General features: G+C 45.9%; 1 protein-coding gene across 1 annotated transcript in view; it reads right to left on the bottom strand.

The window, feature by feature from the left end:
• The window catches only part of SLC39A10 (solute carrier family 39 member 10), a 75,376-nt gene that overhangs the window by 28,868 nt on the left and 20,920 nt on the right, over positions 1-25,588 (bottom strand). The window contains exon 2 of the mRNA XM_056861353.1: positions 4,956-6,001. Coding sequence (XP_056717331.1) covers positions 4,956-5,993 — 1,038 coding nt within the window. The 5' untranslated portion in view covers positions 5,994-6,001. The remainder of the gene's footprint in view (positions 1-4,955; positions 6,002-25,588) is intronic.

Here is a 25,588-nt window from a genome sequence, read left to right as displayed (position 1 = left end):
TGTATTGACGCCATGTATTACATCTGTGTACCTCCCATTACCAAAGATTATATACGTGCTTGCACTCCTTTGATGTTGGTGTGAATTGTCCTGCGCATTTGGGGCAATTTTCACCCGGTGTGTATATTGGGCCTAATAAACAAACTGCTTTGAACTATCAACCTCCTACTGTGTTATTGTCATTGGGAATTGATACAGGCATATCAGTATGAGGGGGCACATATGAGTAGGTCGTCTAGGTAGGGATGTACTTGGATTCCTTCCTTCCTTCACATCGCCACAATAGCCACCATCACTTTGGAAAAAACTTGGGGGGCAGATGTCAACCCGAATGGTAGTGCCCTGAACTGAAAATGAAGGTTCATATAGTTGAATCTCAGAAACCGCCGATGGGACTGACGGATGGGTATATGCATATAAGCCTCTGTGAGATCTATGGATGTCACAAAGATGTTTGGACGCAGTGCCTCTATGATGGTTTGCAGTGTCTCCACGCAAAAATGTTTGGCCTGGATGAATCGAATGAGAAATTTGAGATCCAGGATAGCCCTCCAGTCCCCATTCTTTTTGGGGACTGTGAAAAATATGGAGTAAACTCCCTGGAGATGTTCCTGAATAGATACTTCCTCTATGGCCCCGATCCGGATCAAGTGAGAAATGGCTTCCATCGTTCTCTGATGTTTTACAGCACTGCGATAGCATGGCGATGCGACAAAGTGATCTGGAGGCTTGGGATGAAATTCTATTAGATATCCCTGCTGAATTATTTGTAGTACCCAGGCATCCGTCTGGGAGTGGCGCCACTGTGGAAGGAAAAGTTGTAACCTTCCCCCCACCATTGGATCCCTGGCATCACTGCTTATTTCCTTTGAAGAATTTGTCAGGTTTGTTCGCCCTAAAGGACTGTGGTTGTGAGGGGCGGTTGAATCTGTTGAAATGTCGAAAGAAGCCCAGTGTGGGCGTCTCTGAGGAGCCCAGTGTGGGCGTCTCTGATCCTGTCTGAGCCTGGATAAGGTATGGTAGGATCAAAAGGACTGAGAGTATTGGCCAGGACGGGGTTCCTTTTTATGGGATTTAAGGATCGCCTTATTTTTATCCTTAATTTCGGAGAGCATCTTATCTAGTCTCTCTCCAAATAACTTTCCACCCTTGTATGGGTGACCCATTAACATGGTTTTGGACCTGTACTCAGCCGACCATGGCCTTACCCATAGGGCCCTGCGAATGGCCGTATTGGAGGCAACCACTCTAGCAGCGAAGATCACTGCATCCAAGGAGGCATCTGCCATAAAGAAGGATGCCTTTAGCACTCGAGACAGGCCCTCGGCTATTTTTTTATCTGCGGTGGGTAGAAGTTGAGTGAGCTTCTTTATCCAGGCATTTGAAGCCCTAGCCATCAGTGCTATTGTGGTATTGGCCTGAATAGACAGTGCAGCTGCCTCATGCACCTTTCTGGAAAGAAATTCCATTTTCCTATTGAGCTGATCTTTAATAAAGCCCACTCCATCCTCTGCCAGGAAGTCAGAGGATTGAAAAGCAGAGATAGGAGCATCTACCTAAGGCAATTCCAACATATCCATTGCATATGAGGCCATATCATATAGTTTCTTTGCATTGCCAGAGAACTGTTTATTAAGAACATAAGAAAGGCCCTGCTGGATCAGACCAAGGCCCATCAAGTCCAGCAGTCTGTTCACACAGTGGCCAACCAGGTGCCTCCAGGAAGCCACAAACAAGATGAGTGCAGCAGCACCATCCTACCGCACCCAAAATAATAGGCATGCTCCTCTGATACTAGAGAGAATAGGCATGCTGCATGACTAGTATCCATTCTAACTAATAGCCATGAATACCCCTCTCCTCCATGAATATGTCCACTCCCCTCTTAAAGCCCTCCAAGCTGGCAGCCATCACCACATCTTGGTGATGCAGGGTTTGTCCTATTCAGCTCTAATAACTTTCTCAAAGTGTTCTGGTAAGGGGACCTTAATAGTCTGGGCCTCACATTGTGGGAAATATTCCTGGGACCTTTACGTCTGGATTTAGGCTTAGATTCCTCAGGAGCTTCAGCTTCATCAGACAGGTCTAAAGCAAAAGATGCCTTGGCCAAAAGAGGCTGGAAATCATCACAACAGAACAGCCGAGGCTGCTGTTCTTGAACAATGGGGTGTTCTTCGTCTGAAACGAACTCTCCTTCCTCCTTATCGTCAGCCCCAGAATCCCTATCCACAGGGTAGGTTTCATTTCTCTGCTCTTGATAGGTTTCATTTCTCTGCTCTTGGATAATTGGCACTGCTTTCATAGCTGCCTAGAGGGGGTGCTTTGGCTGTAGCCAGGCTCCTCCTGCATGGGTTCAGATATGACTGAGGACCCAGGGGAAGATGTCCCAACTATATGAAACCCTTGAGGAAGTGGCTGAGGGAGTCTTTGAGGAAAGTAACCCTGCTGGAAGGGTAGGATAAGAGATTGGAGCCTCTGAAAATGTCTTTCCCTGGAGCCCTCTATCATATTATGTACCTGTTCAAACGTGGTGTTCTTGGGGGATCCCCCTTCCTCAGAAGGGTGGGTTACTTTACCCTCTGTAGGTATCCTGGGCTCCACATCCAAAGGCGCAGCAGAGGATCCAGCGGGGACCTTAGAGGTCGAAGCGGAACTCTGCTTAAGCTGGCGCTTGCGGCTGCCGCCTTTCCCCCCGCCATTAGACTTGTTTTTCTTCAGCGATTTTCCAGACGAAGTAGATGGCGGCGGCGACTTTCCGGTCTCCCTCTCTGATAGTCCGCCAGGGAAGCTAACAGCGGGAGCCAATTTTAAGGCCAATTCTTGATCTGCATCAGAAAGGAGCTCTATGTCCTCCGATGCAGCTTCTCTGGCAGCCATTTTGTTTGCCGCGTCTTTCCCGCTGTTTCTCCTGCGGCTCAGCTGATGGTCGGGCAGAGCCGGGAGCTTAAATTTAAAAAACAAACGTACCCAAACGAGAGGGAGGGTAGGGAGGGAAAACAATTGGATACGGCAAGGTAAGGAAAAGAATCTATTCTAACCTAATTTCACTAGACCTAGGCAGCAGCTACGGCTGCAATGCTCTCACCCCAGCGAAGGCAGGAGAAGAACTGGAAGGGGAGGTGTTCCTCGCCAGGAGACAGGAAGTTGTTAGTTTAGTACTGCCTACCCCTAGCAATGGACGAGAAACACCCAAAGATCAAGATGCCCTTCCTTCAGAGTGGGGAGATCAAACCGCCTTTCAGTCACCATCCCCTCCCCACAACACCCTGTTAGGTAGGTGGGACTGAGACAGTTCGGAGATAACTGTGACTAGCCCAAGGCCACCCAGCAGGCTTCATGTGGAGGAGTGGGGAAATTAACCCGGTTCACCAGATTAACCTCCGCCACTCACGTGGGGGAGTGGGGAACCAAACCCGGTTCTCCAGATCAGAGTCCACCACTACACTATGCTGGCTCTCAGAAAGCACAAGATGGTTGCCCTCAGGGTAGCCGGCCAGACAAAAAGCCTTACTCTTCTATTACATAGGATCTCCAGGATCAGAGGAGCATGCCTATTATCTTAGGTGCTGTGGAACACAGGCAGGATGGTGATGCTGCAGTCATCTTTGTGGGTTTCCTAGAGGCACCTGGTTGGGCACTGTGTGAACAGACTGCTGGACTTGATGGCCTTTGGTCTGATCCCGCAGGGTTTTTCTTATGTTCTTATGTACATCTTTACTTCGCCTGTCCTCCAAGGAGCTCAGGTTGTGTACAGAGTTCTTTCATCCTTGAATTACTTGGAAAAGAGGGAGGCGCTTATAAATAGAAGTAACTCAAAAGGTCTACTACTCAAGGAATGCATTAAGCTATTTTGTGTGGGACTGGTACAATTTCTACTGTTTTATATGCCACGCCAGCACAGTTTGGAACAGCTTTGATAATAACTCCGCAAAAAAGTTAACAGACAATGCAAATTGGTATTAACCTGCTTCCCCAGATATATCATTCAGTTATCTGTAGGCAAAAAAATAATAATCTAATTTGGTCATAAAGCCTTATCTGCCACAGTCAAGTGAGTGAGTATTTATATGCTTGTTCTAGAGAAAGCAAATGTTCACAATCCCAAGGCTTAAGAAGAGGAGTTGATCTTTATATGCTGACAATGGGGGTTACCGCACTTTGTATTCCCAGCGATGTATTAAGAGTTTGAAAATGTTATAAAAAACATCGCTTTAAAAGGGTTTTTGGATACCACGTCTTATAAATAGTTGGAAGACGTCTTCACAGCTAAAGGGGCCAAAGTGCGAACAGTATTTTTTATAAAGTTTTCAAACTCTTAATACATCGGTGGGTATACATAGAAAGGGCGAACAGTATTTTTTATAACATTTTCAAACTCTTAATACATCGCTGGGAATACAAGTGCAGTAACCCCCTTTCTCTACCTTTTAAGGAGAATCTCCTTTCCTTCCTCTCCCCACAACAGACACCTTGTTAGGTAGGTGGGGCTGAGAGAGTTCCGAGAAAATTGTGACTAGCCCAAGGTCACCCAGCTGGTTTCATGTGTTGGAGTGGGGGAAACCAACCCGGTTCACCACATTAGAAGAAGAGGAGGAGTTGGTTTTTATATGCCGACTTCCTTTACCACTTAAGGAAGAATCAAACCAGCTTACAATCACCTTCCCTTCCCCACAACAGACACCCTGTTAGGCAGGGGAGGTTGAGAAAGTGTGACTAGCCCAAGACCACCCAGCTGGCTTCGTGTGTAGGAGTGGGGAAACAAATCCAGTTCACCAGATTAGCCTCTGCCACTCATGTGGAGGACCGGGGGACCAAATCCGGTTCTCCAGACTGGAGTCCGCAGCTCATAACCACTGTGCCACGCTGGCTCCCTTAGCCATATGCATGTGAGCTCTCATGTATAGATCATTTTACACTACTAAAGGCCTGCAGGGTTCTATCGGGAATACACTGACCTCTTCATGGTGATGTTCATCTTCGTTATGGTCCTTGTGACTATGTGTAGAAAAAACACCTTGCTTTTCCACGCTAATTTGTTTATGAGGTGCTTCCCGCTTTCTAGCATGGTGTTGTCCATCTCCGCTGGCTGGGCTGGGGTCATGTTGCCCGTGAGCAGCTGCGTGGTCATGACCGCGGTCTTGAAGCTGCGGGTGCGAGACAGATACATGGTGTGCATTGCCATGCTTGTGAACACGATTGTGTTCAGACTGTTCATGGGAGTCCCGCTCTGGGGCGACGTCTTGTGACGCCTCTATCAATGTGTCGCCACTCTTCTTCCTCACTTTCGTCTTCTTGCGTGGCTTTCCTTCACGCTGTTCTTGAGTCGTGTTGGTTTCTGTGGAAGGCTCATGACTCGGCTCCCCGTGGTCACTGGCCCTCGCTGAATCATTATGTGAATGGTGACTGCCGTTATGACCAAGATGGCGGTGCAGGTGGTGGTGGTGGCGCCCGCGGTGCCTGAGATTATGGTCATGAGCATGTTTGCCATCAGGTTTCAAAGACGAATCCGTGGCTTCTTTTTCAGGGTCACACTTCTGGGATCTTCTGGCAGACCTCTCGCTTACAGTCTGGTTTTCTGAACCTGAGTGACTATGAGAATGAGGATGGTTGTGGGAGTGGGAATGCCTTCCTTCTTGCACCTCTATTAGATCTAAATGAGAAACATAATCGTGGCCAACGTCCTCATGGCTTATCTCCACCACTTTGACTTCTCCGAGGCCAAGGCTTGTCAGCAATTTCTCCAGACCCCAAAAGGACAATTTCCCATTTTCGCTGTAGTGGTCAAAGAGTTTTTCAATGTAGTACTTCTGTGCGTCTTCAGCTTCTTTGCTCGGCGGGGGCTCCGTCCTTCCGTTCTGGAGGTATGGCTCCTCCGAGATCTGATAGTCATTGTGGTGGTGTTTGTGCCCGTCTGCGTGGCAGTGGTTGCATTGGTGAAAGGCAAATGTCAGCAAACAAATGAGGCAAAATTGTGTGTGCATGTGTACCTTCATTTCTGTTTCTGCAAGGAAAGAAAACAAAGCCGTAAGATAGCCTCCAAGTATTTCGGAACATGTATGAATTTGGCCAACTCCTTAACATTCAACCAAGTGGCAATTTCCTTCATAAGAGTACAAATATCACTATAAAGATACATATACTTATACATATATACCCACACACACACACACACACACTAACAAACACTATACATACTATTACAACAATTCCTAAACTTATTGCTATTCCTTTGTTTTACCAGTACAGTGAAATAAATTTCACAATGATGAGGAAGAGGCTTCACAAAGACCAACTTCGTATGGGAGCCTCAGGTGAGTTCAATATGAACTCACCTGAGGCTCCCCTACGAAGTCAGTCTTTGTGAAGCCGCTTCCTTCCTCACCATTGTGAAATTTATTTCACGTTACTGGTAAAACAAAAGAATAGCAATAAGTTTAGGAATTGTTGTAATAGTATGTATAGTGTTTGTTAGTGTATAGGTATCTTTATACTGATATTTGTACTATTTTGTTTGAATAGATTTTTGCACTGTTTACATTATCGTATATGCTGCCAGTTTTGTCCAGACATTAGTACAGCACAGAGTATTCTTTCGTTTGGAATTTCCTTCATAAACCATTACTATAGAACATTCAGATGATGGCTTGTTGGGAAGATAAGGGTCCAACTTACCAATGCTTAAGTAAAGGTAAAGGTCCCCTGTGCAAGCACCGGGTCATTCCTGACCCATGGGGTGACGTCACATCTCGAAATTTACTAGGCAGACTTTGTTTACGGGGTGGTTTGCCATTCCCTTCCCCAGTCATCTTCCATTTACACCCAGCAAGCTGGGTACTCATTTTACCGACCTCAGAAGGGTGGAAGGCTGAGTCAACCTTGAGCCGGCTACCTGAAACCAACTTCCATTGGGATCGAACTCAGGTCGTGAGCAGAGCTTGGACTACAGTACTACAGCTTGCCACTCTGCACCACGGGGCTCTATATACCAATGCTTACTGTTAAGAAAATCATGGCACCTTATAGACTAACAAATAGATAGCAGCATACGCTTTTGTTGGGCCTCAGCTCACTTTGTTAATTGTGTCCGGGCTTTAGCTCACAAAAACTTGTACCACAATATATTTTCTAGTCCTCAAGGTGCCACAAGTTGTGTTTTCCCCCCATTACTTCAATGAACGAACACAGAGATTTCTTTAGGGTTTATTGGCTAATTCCAAGGAACCAATTACAAGGAATGATTAAGCTGAGAATGGATATTAGGGCTCAACCAACCAGACTCTTTAACAATGGGAAAAGAATTGAGGCATAAAGTCTGTATACAGAACGCTGGCCAGCCACCAATTTCTTGGATGGTACCTATACAGATTCAAATAAAACCCTTATTACAAGAAAGAAGGGAGGGGAAAATCCTATTTTATTTAATTAAAAGGTCTAACGATCAAAGAGCTTTTTTCCCTTCAGTAAAAGTAGGGCATAAAAGCGAGTCAAAGTTTCTTACCCAATGCCCATTCATTAGAACACTGCACAATTCCAACTTACAAAGAAGCACAATTATTTCAGTTTTCCTAGTCACATTTATCCCTGACCTGGATGGTCCAGGCTAGCCCAATCTCAACAGATCTCAGAAGATAGGAAGGGTTGGCCCTGGTTAGTACTTGGATGGGAGACTATCAAGGAAGCTCAGGGTTACTATGCAGAGACAGGCAATGGCAAACCACCTCAGTTCATCTCTTGCCTTGACCTGGATGGCCCAATCTCGTCATATCTCAGAAGCTAAGCCGGGTTGGTCCTGGTTAGTACTTGGATGGGAGACCACCAAGCAAGCCCAGGGTTGCTATGCAGAGGCAAGCAATAGGAAACCACCTCTGTTCATCTCTTCCCTTGACCTGTATGGCCCAGGCTACCCGATCTGTTCAGATCTCAGAAGCTAAGCAGGGTCAACCTGGTCAGTACTTGGATGGGAGGCCACCAAGGAAGTCCAGGGTCGCTATGCAGAGGCAGGCAATGTCAAACCACCTCTGAACCTCTCTTGCCTTGAAAACCCCAATATGCTAAACCCCAAACACAGGCATATATACTCACTGCAGAAAGCATGCACCCTCAATCAGAACTCTGGACAGACTCGGCTTTCAGAGACTTTCTTCTTCCAAATTCAAGGTGACAAAGAACAGGTCAACAGCTTACCTGCTCAGTTTTTATATATGCAGAATGACGTTCCGCTAACCTCGTTAAGGTTACATACTGCCAACTTGTCAGGGCTGGCAAGGATTCAAGTGAGGAAGTCAGCATCGTTTACAAAAAGAGCTCTGTTTGCTTGCAAGCCCTTCATGAAGCCAATACATAACCCTGCATTGTTGACAGATCTCCAGAACAAGAACCTATTTATTTCTAACATATGCCTGTTTTGTGCTCTTAGACATAATTCAATTAAAAAAACAACAACAAAAATTCCTTGTGGAGGAAGAATGGACGCAACACAACGCATGAATGACCCCAGAAGTTAAGCCACAAGGAAATTCCAGGAACTCGTGAGACATATCTCATATTTGCATCCATAGATGCAAAGACGTTCACTCATTTGTTCGTCTATCACATTCCCTCCAGAGAACTCTGAACAGCATCCTTGCTCCAGAACACTAATTGGGCTGAAGACAGTAATGGATCATAATCCCTAGTGAGGGGTCGAGCCTTCAACCTTCCTGTCCAAGTCCACCTCTCTCATTCTTGATGCTACTGTGAGTTTGTACATTATGAGAAGATAAGAAAGGCCATGCTGGATCAGACAAAGGTCCATCAAGTCCAGCAGTCTGTTCACACAGTGGCCAAGCAGGTGCCTCTAGGAAGCCTACAAACAAGACAACTTCAGCAGCATTGTCCTGCCTGTGTTCCACAGCACCTAATAGGCATGCTCCTCTGATCCTGGAGAGAATAGGCATGCATCATGACTAGTATCCATTTTTACTAGTGGCCATGAAAACCCCTCTCCTCCATGAACACTGCCCTTGAATGTACTCCCTCCACCCAAAGGCACCATATAAATCTCATGTATGCTAACACATGTCCATAAAATTTATAACGTGCCCACCTCTTAACACAATGACCCAATCCAGCAGTTTTACATATGCTTGGAGATCCAATGCACATAGAACATTCCTCCTGCCTTCAAGGACTGCCCCACACATAGTGCTGAGAAAGGAGAACTGAACGCACAGTCCTCTGAAGAGCGGGGCAAAGTGTGTACGCTGGAGCTACGTGCACGAATAGTGGAGGGCATACAAAGCTCTCACAGCCTCCACGGAAGATGGGACCACCACTGGCTACTAGGCGTCATGACTAAAGGGAATCTTCACATTCAGAGGTAGTAAGAGCCAGCGTGGTGCAGTGGTTAAGAGCGGTGGGCTCTAATCTGGAGAACCGGGTTTGATTCCCCACTCCTCCACATGAACGGCGGACTCTAATCTGGTGAACTGGGTTTGATTTCCTCACTCCTCCACATGAAGCCTGCTGGGTGACCTTGGGCCAGTCACAGTTCTCTCCAAACTCTCTCAGCCCCACCTGCCTCACAAGGTGCCTGTTGTGGGGAGAGGAAGGGAAGGTGATTGTCAGCCGGTCTGAGACTCCTTAAAAGTAGAGAAAAGCGAGGTATAAAAACCAACTCTTCATGGAAGATGGGGCCACCACTGGCTACTAGCCACAGTGACTAAAGAGAATCTCCACATTCAGAGGTAGTAAAACCTCTGAAAGAAACCCGGTGCTAGGAAGCAACATCAGGGAAAGGCCTCAGCCTGTGCACCCTCACTGTTGGCCTTCTACATACCAAGCAGATGCTCTACTACTGAGCCATGGCCCCTCTCTCTAGGGCAACTGGTTGGCCGGTGTGAGACTCAGGATGCTGGACTAAATGGCCCACCAGTGTGAACCAGCTCTTACATTCCTTAGCTCTTACATTCAGCTTCAATAAAGCTCTCCAGAACTGACTGAAAGCCTCTGAAATTATTGGAAGCTTCTTTTCATACCTTGTCTGGTTACACTGCCCCCCTTGCCCACTCAGAGCTCGGTCTGCCTGGCATTAGAGAATATCAATGCTGTCCTGCAGAGTATAGAATGAAACATCTGGGCTCACATATGCTGACTCTAGTTTTGCCAAGCGCTTCTCTCAGCAAAGCAAGGGCGGATGATGAGACTCTAAAACCCTCCCCTTACTAGGCTTGCCAGGCCTCTGTTCCCCGCTACCGCCTGGAGCTGTGGCAGGATATAAACGATCATTAAAAAAGCAGCGACAACTGGTGTCGTTATGTCACTCCCAGGTACAACTAGGAAGTGTCCAAGGGTAGCTCTCGACAAATCGCTGAGAACTACAAAGACATCAATGAAGAAGAACAAGAAGGAGTTGGTTTTTATATGCCGACTTTCTCTACTTACATAAGGAAGGACTCCACGTAAATTGTGCTGGTCTAGGACTGTTTTTAATAAAGGTTGATTGATTGATCAGACTCCACCGCTCCAAACCACCGATCTTAACCACCACAACACGCTGGCTCTTAGTGCCTTCAGATGCCTCCTTGTGGCTTGTGGAAGCAGTAAATAGGTTGGCTGGAACTAGTCACAGGGAATTGAACCCGGTTCTCCAGAGTAGAGTCCGCCGCTCTTAACCCCTACACCACGCTGGCTCTGGGAGGATGAAATTGAGCCCAATGCGTGAAATAGTGAATGGAAAAGGTTCTCTCATGATGGGCTAGGGCAGGGGTTGGCAAACTCATTAGTCAAAAGAGCCAAATATCAACAGTACAACGATTGAGATTTCTTTTGAGAGCTAAATTTCTTAAACTTAAACTATATAGGTAGGTACACTGTTTATTTACTTAATAAACTTTAATTAAAGTTTTAAGTCTTAATTAAACTATAGGTACACTGAATAAAACTTGATATCATACTTAATAGTGATCTTATTTATTGATAAAAATTAAATTCTACGTCCCTGCCATTTCCCCCTCCCCGTCCAGAGACCTCGTCTGGAGGCCTGGTCTACCACCATAAAGGCCTATTGGTGGACCTGGCCTCCAGCTGAGTCCCATTGGGAGGTCAGGTCTACCCATTGGCTTTCGTGGCAGTAGACCTGGCCTCCGGAGGCCCATAGAAGCCAATTGGTAGACCTGGCCTCTGAAGGGGGACTTTCCCCTCCTTGGAGTCCAGGTCTACTGCCAAGAAAGCCAGTGGGTAGACATGGCATCCCAATGGGACTCAGCTGAAGGCCAGGTCTACCAAAGGAAGCCCGCCCCGCCCAACAGCTGATAGGCAGGGGGGCCAGGAACCGCCGAGCAGCCCGCCCAGCAATCGCACGACTAGAGGGGAGGGGAGGCTTTAGCCTCCCAACCATTGAGGGCAAGGGAAAGGGGGACCCGGCCATTCTCCACGGCAGGGGGGGGAGACAGCACGCCCGCTCACCTGCTCTCTCTCTCTCTCAGGCGTGCCGGCGCGAGCAGGCGCAAGAGCAGGGGCTCCAAACCAAGTTCGGAGAGCCGCACTCAACAGGCCAAAGAGCCGCATGCGGCTCTGGAGCCGCAGTTTTGAGACCCCTGGGCTAGGGCATGGCCAAGCGGTGCTAACGCAACTCAAAAAACAGATTTATACTACCTTTTGAGGGACCTGATCAACACACTATTTACAGAGCAGTCATTTCAGCTGTTCCTACAGTCTCGCCTGTTATAAGAAGAGCTGCTACCCTCTTCTCATACCGGTACACTCTCTCGCAAAGTGTAAAAGTTCAAAGCAGCCCATGTGCACAGCTTTAAAAATGTTCCTTACCCAGATCTCACCTCTGACTCAAGTATGATCCCAACCCTTCCTGCTAGCTCATGACTAGCTAGTTTCATGTGACTACCACAGACAGGAGAACTGAACTGTACTTGATAACGTAGTCATGCATCTCTAATTTTAGACTGTACCTTTTCTTTGTGAGACATTTTGTTTTAGACGTACCACTTATTGATTGTCTCCTTCTGCTGAACATCCCCTTAATTGCTAGTCTGCATGCATGGCTATTTTTTTTTAAGACCAAAATATAAATTCCCCCCAAATATACATACCAACACAAACAACCCTGTAAAATTATAAGAAATGCAGTTCCAATTATTAAGAGAAAAGAGTTAAGAGCTTCTAAGAGAAAAAGAGTTATACAGTGCAAGATACTGTTCTTGATCTAGGAAAGAGCGGAGTTTACTGCTGCGAAAAACTCTTAATTTAACCAGTAACAATTAATTGCACATCTATTCCAAAACCAGTTAAAACTTTTCAGTTTAATTTATTCAATATCGTTTATGAACTTGATCCAGTGATACCAGCTTTTCAAAGCCCGATAGTCATTTAGCAAGAATCGTAGATACTACATTTAGTACCTGCTTTACTGTTCAGCAAATTCTTAATGGGATGGGTGGGCTTGATGTAGTGATACCAATTTCCCAATGTCTGGTTTAAAGTCACTTAGCGGGACTCTTAAACCACCATGCTTAGTAATCTGGAATTTTCTTAAAATCTGACATATTATCTTACATTGTATAATCAGGAGTATTTCATGTATTACAACCTTGGGAGGTGGTAAGCTCTCCTTCCCTGGAGGTTTTTAAGAACAGGTTAGATGGCCATCTGTCAGCAATGCTGATTCTATGACCTTAAGCAGATGATGAGAGAGAGGGCATCTTGGCCATCTTCTGGACATGTAGTAGGGGTCACTGGGGGTGTGGGGGGGAGGTAGTTGTGAATTTCCTGCATTGTGCAGGGAGTTGGACTAGATGACCTTGGTGGTCCCTTCCAACTCTATGATTCTATGTTGTTAAGCAGTTCTTCAAACACAAGGAAGTTCTACTTACTAACATACTTGCTCATGCAACTGATGGAGCACCTTTGATGACTGGTTGTTACCGTGGGTGTGTTGCGTTCTTGGGGGGGAAAAGCAGCGCCAAAGGTCTTTACCCTTCACTGTGTCATTCATCACCAACATCTAGCTGCAAAAAGCCTCAGTCATCACCTGCACAAGTCATTTCACCCTGTCATTACTGTAGTAAGTAAATGATGTCAATGATAGACTATTCCAGGAGCTTCATGTTGAGAGTGATGAAGATTTTGGACATAAGACATAAGAAAGGCCCTGCTGGATCAGACCAAGGCCCATCATGTCCAGCAGTCTGTTCACACAGTGAATGACCAGGTGCCTCTAGGAAGCCCCCAAACAAGACGACTGCAGCAGCATTATCCTGCCTGTGTTCCACAGCACCTAATATAGTAGGCATGTTCCTCTGATCCTGGCGAGAATAGGGATGCATCATGACTAATATCCATTTTAACAAGTAGCCATGTATACCCCTCTCGTCCATGAACATGTCCACTTCCCTCTTCAAGCCTTCCAAGTTGGCAGCCATCACCACATCCTGGGGCAGGGAGTTCCACAATTTAACTATGCATTGTGTGAAAAAATACTTCCTTTTATCAGTTTTAAATCTCTCACCCTCCAGCTTCAGCAGATGACCCCATGTTCTAGTATTATGAGAGAGGGAGAAAAGAAGCCTTGGTTACTCACCGTGAAGGCTCTTTCTCTCCCGAGGCGAAGGGCATCTTCAATAGTGGGTGTTTTCCTGCTTTTTCCAGGAGGCAGGACCAAATCAAAGTTCCTGTCTCCTTGGCAGGAAGACCGCCCAGAAGGTCCCAGTGACAGCCTTGCCTAGCTGCTCAGAGAAGTGCAAAAAACATCAACTGGGAACAACACAATAAGGTAAGGTTAGGAAACAGGAACATTAAACGGTTATGCGTTGAACCTAACTGACCCAGATGGGTGAGGAGGTAACTTAGAACTAACAGAGTACTAACGGATAACATTAATCGTGCTGACCCGAGAGGTAGCATATACGCTGATACACATATCTTGGTCCTTCTGAATCTATGCATTTAGCCCGGGTGGGCCAGATGCCCTTCGCCTCGGGAGAGAAAGCCTTCACGGTGAATAACCAAGGCTTCTTCTCCTCCGAGGCAAGGGCATCTTCAATAGTGCCAAGAGTTCCCCATTTGGGTGGGTTAATTTTCCTCGTCAACTACGTGCTGAAGGACCCTACGCCCAAAAAACCGTCTGTGCTGAAGACCAGGTATTGATCTTGTAGTGTTTGATGAAGGTATTGACCGAGGACCAGGTGGCTGCCCGACAAATCTCATCAACCGGGGCCTTATCTATTGAATGCTACCGAGGTGGCCGCGCTGCGCAGAGTGGGCTGTGATACCCTCTGGGACCGGAACTTTAGAAGCCTTATAAGCTTCCACTATACATCTGCGTAAGGTGTAACTAATGGCAGCTGCAGACATACGAAGGCCTTTATTAGGTTTAGAAATGTTAATGAATATAGAGTCCGTCTTTCTAAACTCAGCTGTTCTGACGATAAAGATTTTTATAGCTCGGCGAAGGTCTAAGGAGTGCCAATTCTTTTCTGTTTGGCAAGCTGGCTTTGGGCAGAAAGAGGGCAAGGATATCTCTTGGGATCGATGGAAGGTGGTGTTGGCCTTTGGTAAGAAGGTGGGGTCCAAACGTAGAACCAGTTTTTCTTTGTGAAATACACACAATCCTTTGTTGACTGAAAGAGCTCGGAGCTCCGAGACACGGCGGGCTGAGGTGATGGCGGTCAAGAATAGAACCTTCATACGAAGGAGCCTTAGGGATGTTGTTTTTAGTGGTTCAAAGGGCTCAGAGGTCAAGGCTTTTAATACTACATTAAGCTTCCAAGTTGGGAAGCGATGAATTGTAGGTGGCCTAATTTGAGAAACCCCTTTTAGAAATGCTGTGACGTCTTTGTGTTGAGAAGTAGGGAACCTTGTGAGAAAGGGATTACTGTGGAAATCGTTGCGGCTTGACGTCTGAGGGTGGAAGCAGACAGCTCTAACCGAACTCCCTCTTGTAGGAATTCTAAGATCTTGTTGATTTCTGGAATAAGCGGGTCGACCTTTTTTCTTCTGGCCCATCTGACGAATGCCTTCCAAGATGCTGTATAGATGCGTCTGGTGGAAGGCTTCCGAGCCTCCAGGATGGTATTGACGACGTTCTCTGAATAGCCGCAGTCTAAAAGTCTCCGTTCAAGACCCAAGCGGTCAAACAATACCACTGGGGCTCTGGGTGCACCAGGGGACCTTGTTGGAGCATGTCCCGAGTTGTTGGGATTCTCCATGGTTCTTGAGTTGTCAGTCTGCGCAGTGTTGTGAACCATGGTCTGCATGGCCAGTACGGGGCTATGACCAGGACCTTGGCCTTCTCCTGCTAGATCTTGCGCAGCACTCTGGGGAGAATGGGGAGCGGTGGGAAGGCATAGAGGAACTCTTGAGGCTAAGGGTGAAGGAGAACGTCCACTCCTTCTGCTCGCGGATGGAAGTATCTGCTGAAGAAGCGCGGGATATTGTGATTGGTGGCCGACGCAAATAGGTCGATTGTTGGGAGGCCGAATTTGTGTGTGATGGACTGGAAGGTCTGGTGACTTAATGACCATTCGCCCTCCTCTACGGATTGGCGGCTTAGCCAGTCGGCTTGGGTGTTTAGGATTCCCCTGATGCGTTCTGCCTTTAGAGATTTTATGTTGACCTGGGCCCATCGGAATATCCGGGATGTCTCTTGATTAAGGGCCGACGACCTGGTTCCTCCTTGCTTGTTGAGATATGCCTTGGTCGTCATATTGTCCGATTGTATTAACACGTGTTGTTGTTTGATGTCTTCTGCAAAGGTCAGTAGAGCTAATCTCACCGCTCGAAACTCCAGGAGGTTGATGTGAAGCTCCTTCTCTTGAACTGACCAGCGGCCTTGGGCTACTTTTGCGTTGAGAGTGGCACCCCATCCTTCAAGGCTTGCGTCTGGGGACCGTGAAAAATACTGAATACACTCCCTGGAATCTTTCGTGTGGTGGAAAGGTTCTATGGCAGCCATCTGCTGTAGATGTGATATGGCCTGAATGGTTTGTGTGTGTTTCAGTCTCTTGGCTGGTAGGGGGAGGGTCGAAATCTGTCTGATGGCGGAGAAGTAAACTCCAGGAGGTAACCCTTGGATATTATTTGAAATACCCAGTTGTCTGGGTTGGATCGCTGCCAGATGTTTGCAAAAGCCTGCAGTCTCCCCCCCAGTTGTAGTGACTTGACGTCACTGGGCGTTTGGCTTGGAGAATTTCTGGTTTATCCGACCTGGGCTGCTGCCCCTGTCAGTTGAACCTTCCGCCCTTACGAAAGGGTCTCTGGCTGTTGTTATTGTTCCAGGTTCCCTTCCTGGATTCAGATCTGTACCTAAAGGGAGCTCTGGAGAAACGAAAGGACTGGTATCCGGTGGTATAACCAGTGGAACGACTATCTTTCCTGAGCTGCCTGGGCATGACATGCTTCTTGTCCTTTGTTTCAAACAGTATTTTATCTAGTTTGTTCCCAAACAGGCGTCCTTCCTGAATGGGGTAGGCCATCAGGGTTGTTTTGGCTTTGAAGTCTGCCGGCCAGGCTCTTAGCCAGAGGGCTCTTCTGACGGAAGTGACCGAAGCCATGGATTTAGCAGTAAATGAGATGGAATCCAGAGAGGCGTCTGCCATTAGCATGTTGGCTTTAAGTACCCTGTCCAGGCCAGCGGAGACGCGGTGATTCTCCTCTGGCACGAGCTGGATAAGCTTCTTAAGCCAAAGGTACGATGCTCTAGCGAAAATGGATACGGTGGCGCTAGCCTGTATTGCCATAGCGGCTGCCTCGTGAGCTTTCCTGGTTAGGGACTTGGTCTTCCTATCCAGCTGGTCCCTTATAGACCCTACTTCGTCCTCTGGGAGCAGGCCCGGGTTTTGGAGGTCAATTATAGGTGCCTCCGCCACTGGAACTTTAAGGAGATTCATGGCGTGTGGTGCTAGTGAGTATAGCTTCTTAATGCTGCTGGAATCTGTTTGCCTGCGGCAGGGTTATCCCACTCATCTTTGACTGCCCTCAGGAAAAACTCAGGGAAAGGCACGCAATTGGTTTGGGTTTGCTTTCTAGGAAAACATTCTCTAACCCCTTGTTTACGCTTTGGGGTTGTTTCCTCGGGGATTTCCTGTTCTTCATTAAGGTCTAATGCCAGCAGGGCTTTAGCTAAGAGACCATGGAAGTCATCCCCTGAGAAGAGTCTAGGTTGTTGCTCCTCTGATGGGAATATCTCCTCGTCAGAGTCAAATTCGCCTTCCTCGCGTTCCTCTGACTCAGACTCCTGGTCAGAGGAAAGTGGATCTGCCTGTACCACTGTGACCGGAGGGGTGGCCTTTTTTGCCGCCTTAGTTGGCCATTGGCTGGAGGAGGGTTGGGGTAGGGGTTCCTCTTGACCCGTGCTATAGAAGCGAGCTGAGGATGAATTAGGTGAAGACTCAGTTCCCATCCATGGAAAGGGTGGGGGGGAAGCCTCATTTGGAAAGCCTGGAAGGCTTGCCACTGTCTCTGCAGAGCCAAGTTAACTGTATCGTTGGCCTCCACAGAAGTATAGACCAGCCCTCCAAGCATATCACCCAAGGGGGGGGTTGCCACCTCCCGCCAGGAACGTCCCTACCAGGTTCGGTGCGTTCAAAGGCTGCGCGTTGTTAGCAGGCTGAAGCGAAGCTGGCCTCTCGGTAGGCGGCGAGTAGACGGATCGGAGGGACCTGGCTCTCGGGAAGTGGGCGAATTTAGACCGCCTCCTTTGCTTGTGCAGCGGCAGCGCGGTTTTCAGCGCGGTCATTCGCGCCTTTTTCTTCGTGACTGCGGGGGCGGTTTCCTCCTCCCCCGCGCCTTGCGTTGTCTCACCTGTCCTTCCCCGATGTCCCGCCGGTGCGGTCATCGGGTGGACTAATTCTATTCTGGCGCCTGATCTCAGCAGGTACAAAGCCCACCTCACCACCTGATTGCACTATTTTACCAGTTACGTGGGGAAATTATTTTAAGGCTCTATATAAGAATAATGACCACAATGACAATCATGCTGAGAGCATTAGAAATCTTCCAGAATGGCCAGCGGTGGAGACCTCAGAGATAAGGAAGCTCATTGAATCCCTGAAACTAGGGAAAGCCCCAGGTATTGATCAGATCCCCGCAGATTTACTGAAAAGGAATCTGGAATGGTGGGCCCTGGTGTTGGCATCCCTCTTCACTGCAATTGACAAAACTGGCAGAATTCCAAATGATTGGGGGGTGGCAATTATCGTCCCTATTTATAAAAAGGGTAACAGGGAAGACCCTTTCAACTACAGACCAATCAGCTTACTTAGTACCATAAGCAAGATCTATGCCAAGCATCTTCAGTGGAAACTTAGAGATTGGCTGGAACAAGGGAATTACCTAGCACAAGAGCAGGCGGGTTTCAGAGAAGGCCGCTCTACGATAGATCGTGTGTTGCTAGACCATCTTATTGCAAAGTATGCGGCCAAATCTGCTGTCTCACTGTATGCAGCTTTTATTGATTTGAAATCGGCGTTTGACTCAATCCCAAGATCCATTCTCTGGGAAAAGCTAAGCGCTTCTACGATAGACAGACGGCTTCTGTTTCTGATTCGAGCCCTATATGAAAGAACCACAATACGGGTAAGATGTAACCATCAAGGGCAGCTAACTGATCCCATTGTAACAAGGAAGGGGGTCAAACAGGGCTGCATACTAGCGCCATTACTGTTCAATTTTTACATCAACGATATGGCAGCATATTTAAACAAGCAAGAGCTGCACCCCCCAAAACTGGTGGATAGGCACATTCCCCTGTTATTATATGCAGACGATGCCGTTCTTCTTTCTAGAACATCTATTGGCATCAGGAGGGCATTGCGCCTGCTTGCGATCTATTGCAATGACAATCAACTAGAGGTTAATTACTCAAAAACTAAAGTAATGGTCTTTGCCAATAAACCAAAACTGCACTCCTGGAGTCTGAATGGGATAAAGATAGAGCAGGTACACTGCTATAAATACCTGGGTGTGGTCTTTCAGGCAACAGGATTAAGGAATTCTCACATAGCCCATGTCTCCGCCAATGCCCAAAAAAGTGCCGCAGCTATATTAAAATTTTTCTGGACAAAGGGAGGACGCTCGGTAAAAGCTGCTGTAAAGTTATATAAAGCCAAAACCCTTTCCCAAATGTTATATGGGGGGGCGCTTATTAACACAGCAAATTACTCCAGGTTGGAGAAAATCCAATCCAACTTCCTGAGGGCTGTACTACAAGTCCCTCCCAGTGTATCTAATGCTGCAATTCGAATGGAGACAGGGGAAGTAACGATTGAAACAATTGTGGATTGTCTCGATCTCCTATTGGCTCAAAATAGCTTCATGTCCTAAAGGACTTGGTAACTTAATTTTATATGACACTTTTGTTTCCCCCTGGTTGAAAAATCTGATGAAAAAACTAGGCTACTATGGTCTCTCACAATATCTGCTCCTATCAATGGACTATCCACAGGCCAGAGCCCTGATCAGGCAAAAAGTTCTGGACGTGGAAAGGCAGCATGACCTAAGCAGAATCAAAAACATGTGCTACAATTGCAACACTCTTACCAACGTGGTCCCGATGTCTTACCTTTCCCACTTAGATAGGCCAGAATACAGGAGGGCTTTCACCCTGATGCGTTGTAACGCACTCCCTTCAGCCGTCTTGGAAGGGAGATACAAAAAGATACCATATGCAGGACGATTATGCCCCTGCTCTGATGGGAGTACTGAGACCCTCGAGCACGTTGTGTTTGAATGCAAAATCTACAACAAGATACGAGAAGCCATTCTTTCTGTATTATCAGACCTCCCAGGGCGATCCAGAGCCTTTAGTCTTTCTAACATGCTCTCAGACAAAGATATGGAGATAACTTTTAAAGTGGCCAAATTTGGGTGGCAAGCAATGAGGACCAGACGTGCATGGGTTGAACTTAATGGTTGAGCGATTTTATATTTATATTTATACTAATTCTAAACATGTAATATTTTTAATTAAGCGCTTAACGGCTTTTATGAGTGAGAGATTGTAAGATGGTATAGGGGTTCACACTGGATGAACTTTAATATGTGTTATGTTATGTATGTATATCTGGTATGTTTTTATGCTGGTCTTGGACCGTATTAAACTCTCTTTGTACCTTTGTGGACTAATTAGTTGGGTGGATTGGACCAGCCCGCCCAACTGATAGTCCTCCAGTGATAGGAGGTCGTCCTCTCTCCCTAGAACTGTGTCGGCCATCTTGGCTGTTGCAACCGGTGCCAACTGAGGAGGGGTGGGAAGGGAACAACAGGCGAGGAAGGAATCAATAGACAAAGACAAGGACTCACGAAAGATACCCGACAAACAACAAAATCCAGATGAGGGTAAGGTAACGATAAGGCAAACTAGCTAGAACAAGTCGGAGGTATGCGAAGTCGCTGCTCTCCAGTCAAAGGCAGGACGGAAACTGGGACTTTCTGGGCGGTCTTCCCGCCAAGGAGACAGGAACTTTGATTTGGTCCTGCCTCCTGGAAAGAGCGGGAAAACACCCACTATTGAAGATGCCCTTACCTCGGAGAACCATGCATAATTTTATAGGCCTCTATCATGTCCCCTCTTAACCGCCTTCTTTCCAAGCTAAAGAGCCCTAAGCGTTTTAACCGCTCCTCATAGGGCAGTTGCTCTAGTCCCCAAACCATTTTGGTTGCTCTTTTTTGCATCTTCTCAAACTCTGCAATATCCTTTTTAAGGTGTGATGACCAGAACGTTTGCTGCTTCATACTGAAGTTTGTTGGCTACCAAAAGACAACTGTGTGAGACACTTTTATGACCTTTGTGGAGTTTTTCTGGAGACCCGAATGCTTTGCTCAGTGACGAACTCAAGAGATCAAGGCATGATGTTGCTTATTTATCAGAACTATTTGCAAAGTTAAGTGAAATGAATTTGCAGTTGCAAGGAAATGAGATCAATCTTATTAAGGCCAAATCTATCACCTCTACGTTTATTTCAAAGTTAGCTCTATTCAAAGACAATATAGGCTATTGTGAGCTATACCAATTTCCGATCCAGTCTGAGCTAGAAGAGAAAGGATATAAGATGATGATCTGCAAGTTTTTTGTGACCGTCTGATCATGTTTAATGAAAATATGTCTGAGCGATTTGAAGATCTTTCGATGGAAATTCCAGACTGGGTGATAAACCTATTTTCAGTTATTGAGGTAGTTGGAGTAGGGGAGGAACAACTAACTGAGTCACAAAATGACACTGAGCTGAAGCCAAAGTTTAAGAAATTGTACCAAAAGTTTTGCTTACAGAAGGAAATTTCTGATTGCTCTCCCGCACTGTGGACGGTGGTTAAGAAGCTCCTCATTGCGTTCCAACTCAAAATTTGGCAGGACATGGTTTTAGGGTGGTTATCTAATTCCTCTCCAAGCAAAGAAATTGACTCCAGATTACTAAGTGTAGTGATTTAAAACTCCCACTAAGGGCTTTCAAAGTGCTGTAATGTGGATGGGCAAAACGGCCAAGACAAGAACCACAATTCGGGAGTATTTACCAAGGACGGTTCCTTTGCTTTAAGTCAGATCAGGGATATATACCCTCTTGACACAGACGTCTTAAAGGTTTAGAAAGCAATTTTCCTCCAGGCCAGATTGGCCAGGGATCCTGGAGGGTTTTGTTTTTTTGCCATCTTCTGGGCATAGAGTAGGGGTCACTGGGTGTGTGTGGGGTAGCTGTGAATTTCCTGCATTGTGCAGGGGGTTGGAATAGATGAGCCTGGTGGTCCCAACTCTATGATTCTATGCTTTTCTCAGATCATAAAAATGAATTACAGAAACTCTGTAGGTTCCCAAGCATTGGGAGGGGTCATGGCTCAGTGGCAGAGCATCTGCTTGGCATGCAGAAGGTCCCAGGTTCAATCCCTGGTGTCTCCGGTTAGCAGAAGATACGAAAGACCTCTACAGGAGTGCCACTGCCAGTCTGAGTAGACAGTACTGACCCTGACGGACCCAGGGTCTGATTCAGTATGTACTGATTCAGTATAAGGTAGCTTCATGCGTTCATATGAGTTCATGGAAACTTGCAAGCAGCAGGTTATATAGGTGCGTCAATTCAGAGACTTCCTTTCAAAGACAAGGCATTCTGAACAACCAGTTCCGACCTAGCATTTGGTCTTCTGGGGGGAATTACTTCCAATTAAATCTAAAGATCGTTAAGTGGGACTTAACAGGAATCCTGGCTCACAGATCTGTTCTTGGTGGAGTCCACTTTAATAGTTCTGCCCCAAGGAAGAGGTTTTTACCATGCTAAATGTCTAAGTGATATAATGTTTTTTAAAATGTATATGCATGCCTAGGACCATTTAAAATTATGATCTCAAACATCCACAATCACTTAAACTCGCAAAGACGTATGCATAGGCAGAGCTGCCCATTATATATTCTATATGCGTACACTTCCAAATGTGTTCAAAGGGGGGGAGTACAATCATGAACTGGGAAAAACTTGAGAGAAAGCATTCATCTTATAAGAACTCAGACAGAGCAATCCTAAGTGGTTCTACTCAAAAGTTAAGCCCCTTGTTATTCAGTGGGGCTTACTCCCAGGCAAGTGTCTTTAGGATTGCAGCCAGAGTCACCTCGTGAAGTCAAGTGGCAGAAGATTCAGCTTAGCTGCTGGAATGGAGATGGATATCCCATGTAAACCCGAGATATTCCTGTTAAATCTGGTACCTAATCTAACTAAAGACCAACTTTGTATGGAGTTACATATGATAACTGCTTCTAGAACGACCTTTGCCAGACATTGGAAACAAAAATCGATTCCAAAGATAGAGGAATGGCTGGTTTAAGTTAAACAAATATGTTTTAATTAAGCTGACAACATTTTAGAAAAATAGAGATACAATACGTTTAGATGAGATATGGTCAAAAACTATAAATAAAATAGAGAATTTTATAAATAAGGGCGAGAAAGGGGAATGAGTTGTGCTCAGTCAGGACAGAACGATGAATATGAAGACAAAGAAATAAGCTGTAGCTTAGGAATCCAGTTATTTTATTGTGTATATAGATATATTGTATTTTAAATAATGAAGATTGCCTTTTTTCTGCTTTTTTACTTGCTGCTATTGTTTATTGTTATTGTTGTTCTCCAATAAAAATTTTTAAAAAAGAAGGTTCAGGATAGACAGTATCTTCTTCAGACAAGATAAAATTATTTTTAAAAGTTACGCAATTTCCATGGAGAACAGATTTTTGACTCCTATTAACCATAATAAAGAACCATGGAACCCCCATGCTCTGAGGCAATATACCAGACACTAGGCACCCCAGAGAAGGAACCAGAATAAGTTACTTAGGAGGTTCTCAGATGCATACAAGATGAGTCCAGCATCATGCAGGTGATGCTGGACTCAACAAACCTTGTGGTTTGATACAACAAAGTAGTTTGTAACGTTATGGGACTCAAGACGATCAGTCTCCGACAACCCTCCGTGTGGGAAGGAACTCCTATTGTGTAATTAGGCCTGCCTGTTTTATGTGCCTTCACAAACCTACTTAGCCCAAACCAAACAGTTATTTCCTAACGTATTATTTACATTTCTGAACACTCCAGTTTCTACTTCAGCCATTATCTGCAAACCTCAACGTTCCATATCAACAAAAACATTCATCTGCATTAGTGTTACCTCTTCAGAAGAACTGATTTCACGTTGTCATGGCTGCTATCTTTCTGCCACAGGTGGCAAGGGAACCGTGGAGGTATCTCCTCTATCTTCCGACCCTGGGCGTAGATTCTTTCCCCTGGAGTGCTCTAATTTGCATCGCATTATTTTCCCAAAACCCTTCAATGCTCCTTTGAGCTCCATATTTGCACCTGCTAGTTTCTGCCAAACTTACAGCAATCCTTCAACCCTACCTTTCCTTTGGCCAGAAGAAACTGGCCAAGGAAGCACTCAATTAAAATATCAACATGTTTAGAGTTCTAAGCCGTTTCTGAAGCTAAAACCATTTTTAACAGGTTAAAAAAAATGTTTTTTAAAAATCAAATATGCACGTTCATTATTCAACAGGAAGGAACGGGGAGTTAACCCCCAAGATTGCCATCTTTGCTTTTATCTGAAAGATGAGTCTGCTACTCTAAAAACAGAGCCGGGATGCCAGGCAACCAACTTCCTACGACTTGAAAACGTTTGATGCAGTCAAATATGGCATGAAGCCGAGACTCTGCCCTTGTGTAGGTGGCAGCAGCTTACCTGTTCAACTGCATCTCGTTGATGCCCGAGAACAAACACAGGAAAGAAGGCCTCTTGTAAGATCTACACTCATATGTGGTGTAGAGGTTAAGAACGGCGGACTCTAACTGGGTTGGTTTCCCCACTCCTCCATATAAAGCCTGCTGGGTGACCTTGGGCCAGTCACAGTTCTCTCCGAACTCTCACAGTCCCACCTACCTCACAGGATGACTGTTGTGGGGAGGGGAAGGGAAGGAGATTGTAAGCCGGTTTGATTCTCCTTAAAAGGTTGAGAAAGTCGGCATATAAAAACCAACTCTTTTTTTATAATTTACACCCCGCATTTCTCCCCAGTGGAGAGAACCAAAGCGGCTTTCATCATTCTGCTCTCCTCCAATTTAGCCTCAGAACAACCCTGTGAGGTAGGTCAAGCTGAAAGAGTGTGACCAAGGTCATCCACACTAATCATTCAGGGCACGAGTGGGCATTTGAATCTGGGGCTTCCAGATACTAGTCCAACACTCTTAACCTCTACACCACACTGGCTGTCTCATATATCACGTAGGAGGAGGGAGGGGACCCCCTCTGCCCCGCACTGTACCCAGATCCACATTTTAAAACTGATTATGGCTGCTTGGTAACATGTAACTTACTGAAATTCCTTTTAAACAAAATGTGTAACTGCTGACGGGATGCATTGGGGTTCCAGGATAAAAGCCAACAGCAACCTCTCAGGGTCATGATAACCTTTGTTAGCCCTATACTCACAAACCATTGTGAGCCAATCAACATAATAAAATTACAAGGGTTTAGGATTTCATTGTTACGCAGGAATGGCTAAGTAACTTGGGCTTTTCTAACTGAAACCAGCCACTTCGACTACAATACTGCTAAATTAATGTTTTAAAGACATGCACAGAATGTGGTAAAATAGCCGGCCCTCAAACAAGTACATTCTTGAAAGTTTACAATCCGGGGACTGCTTTTGAAAATTTAATAATTCTACAAATCTACAGATGCAAAGCCTTTAATCAGTCCACTAATGCCAGCATGCTAAGGCCTGCTTCAACATAATATAGAAGCCTTTGCCTCAAGCATTTATGTGTGTTGAAATTTGCTGTGAAGATCCAACGCAGGTCAAAAGGCAGTCCAGAAACTTAAAAATAATTTACTTAAATTAGCCACAGATATTACGGGGTCCTGATCATCCTATCAGAAGCAATGGATAGATGCATAAACCATCTCTTTAAAAAAAAAACCCATCCTAATGAACCATAATGTCAACTCCACTAATGCATTTTGCCAATTAAAGCTGCTGTTCAAGGGCGGTTGGAGTGGGGGTATTTCTTCTTCTTTTAAAAGGTTGCCATTTGTTTTGACCTTGTCACTTGTCTTCAGAAGCAAT

Source organism: Euleptes europaea, chromosome 15 (genome assembly GCF_029931775.1).
Source record: "Euleptes europaea isolate rEulEur1 chromosome 15, rEulEur1.hap1, whole genome shotgun sequence".
NCBI lineage: Eukaryota > Metazoa > Chordata > Lepidosauria > Squamata > Sphaerodactylidae > Euleptes > Euleptes europaea.
The sequence above is the reverse complement of the archived record's forward strand: the minus strand, read 5'-3'. Positions and strand labels throughout refer to the sequence as shown.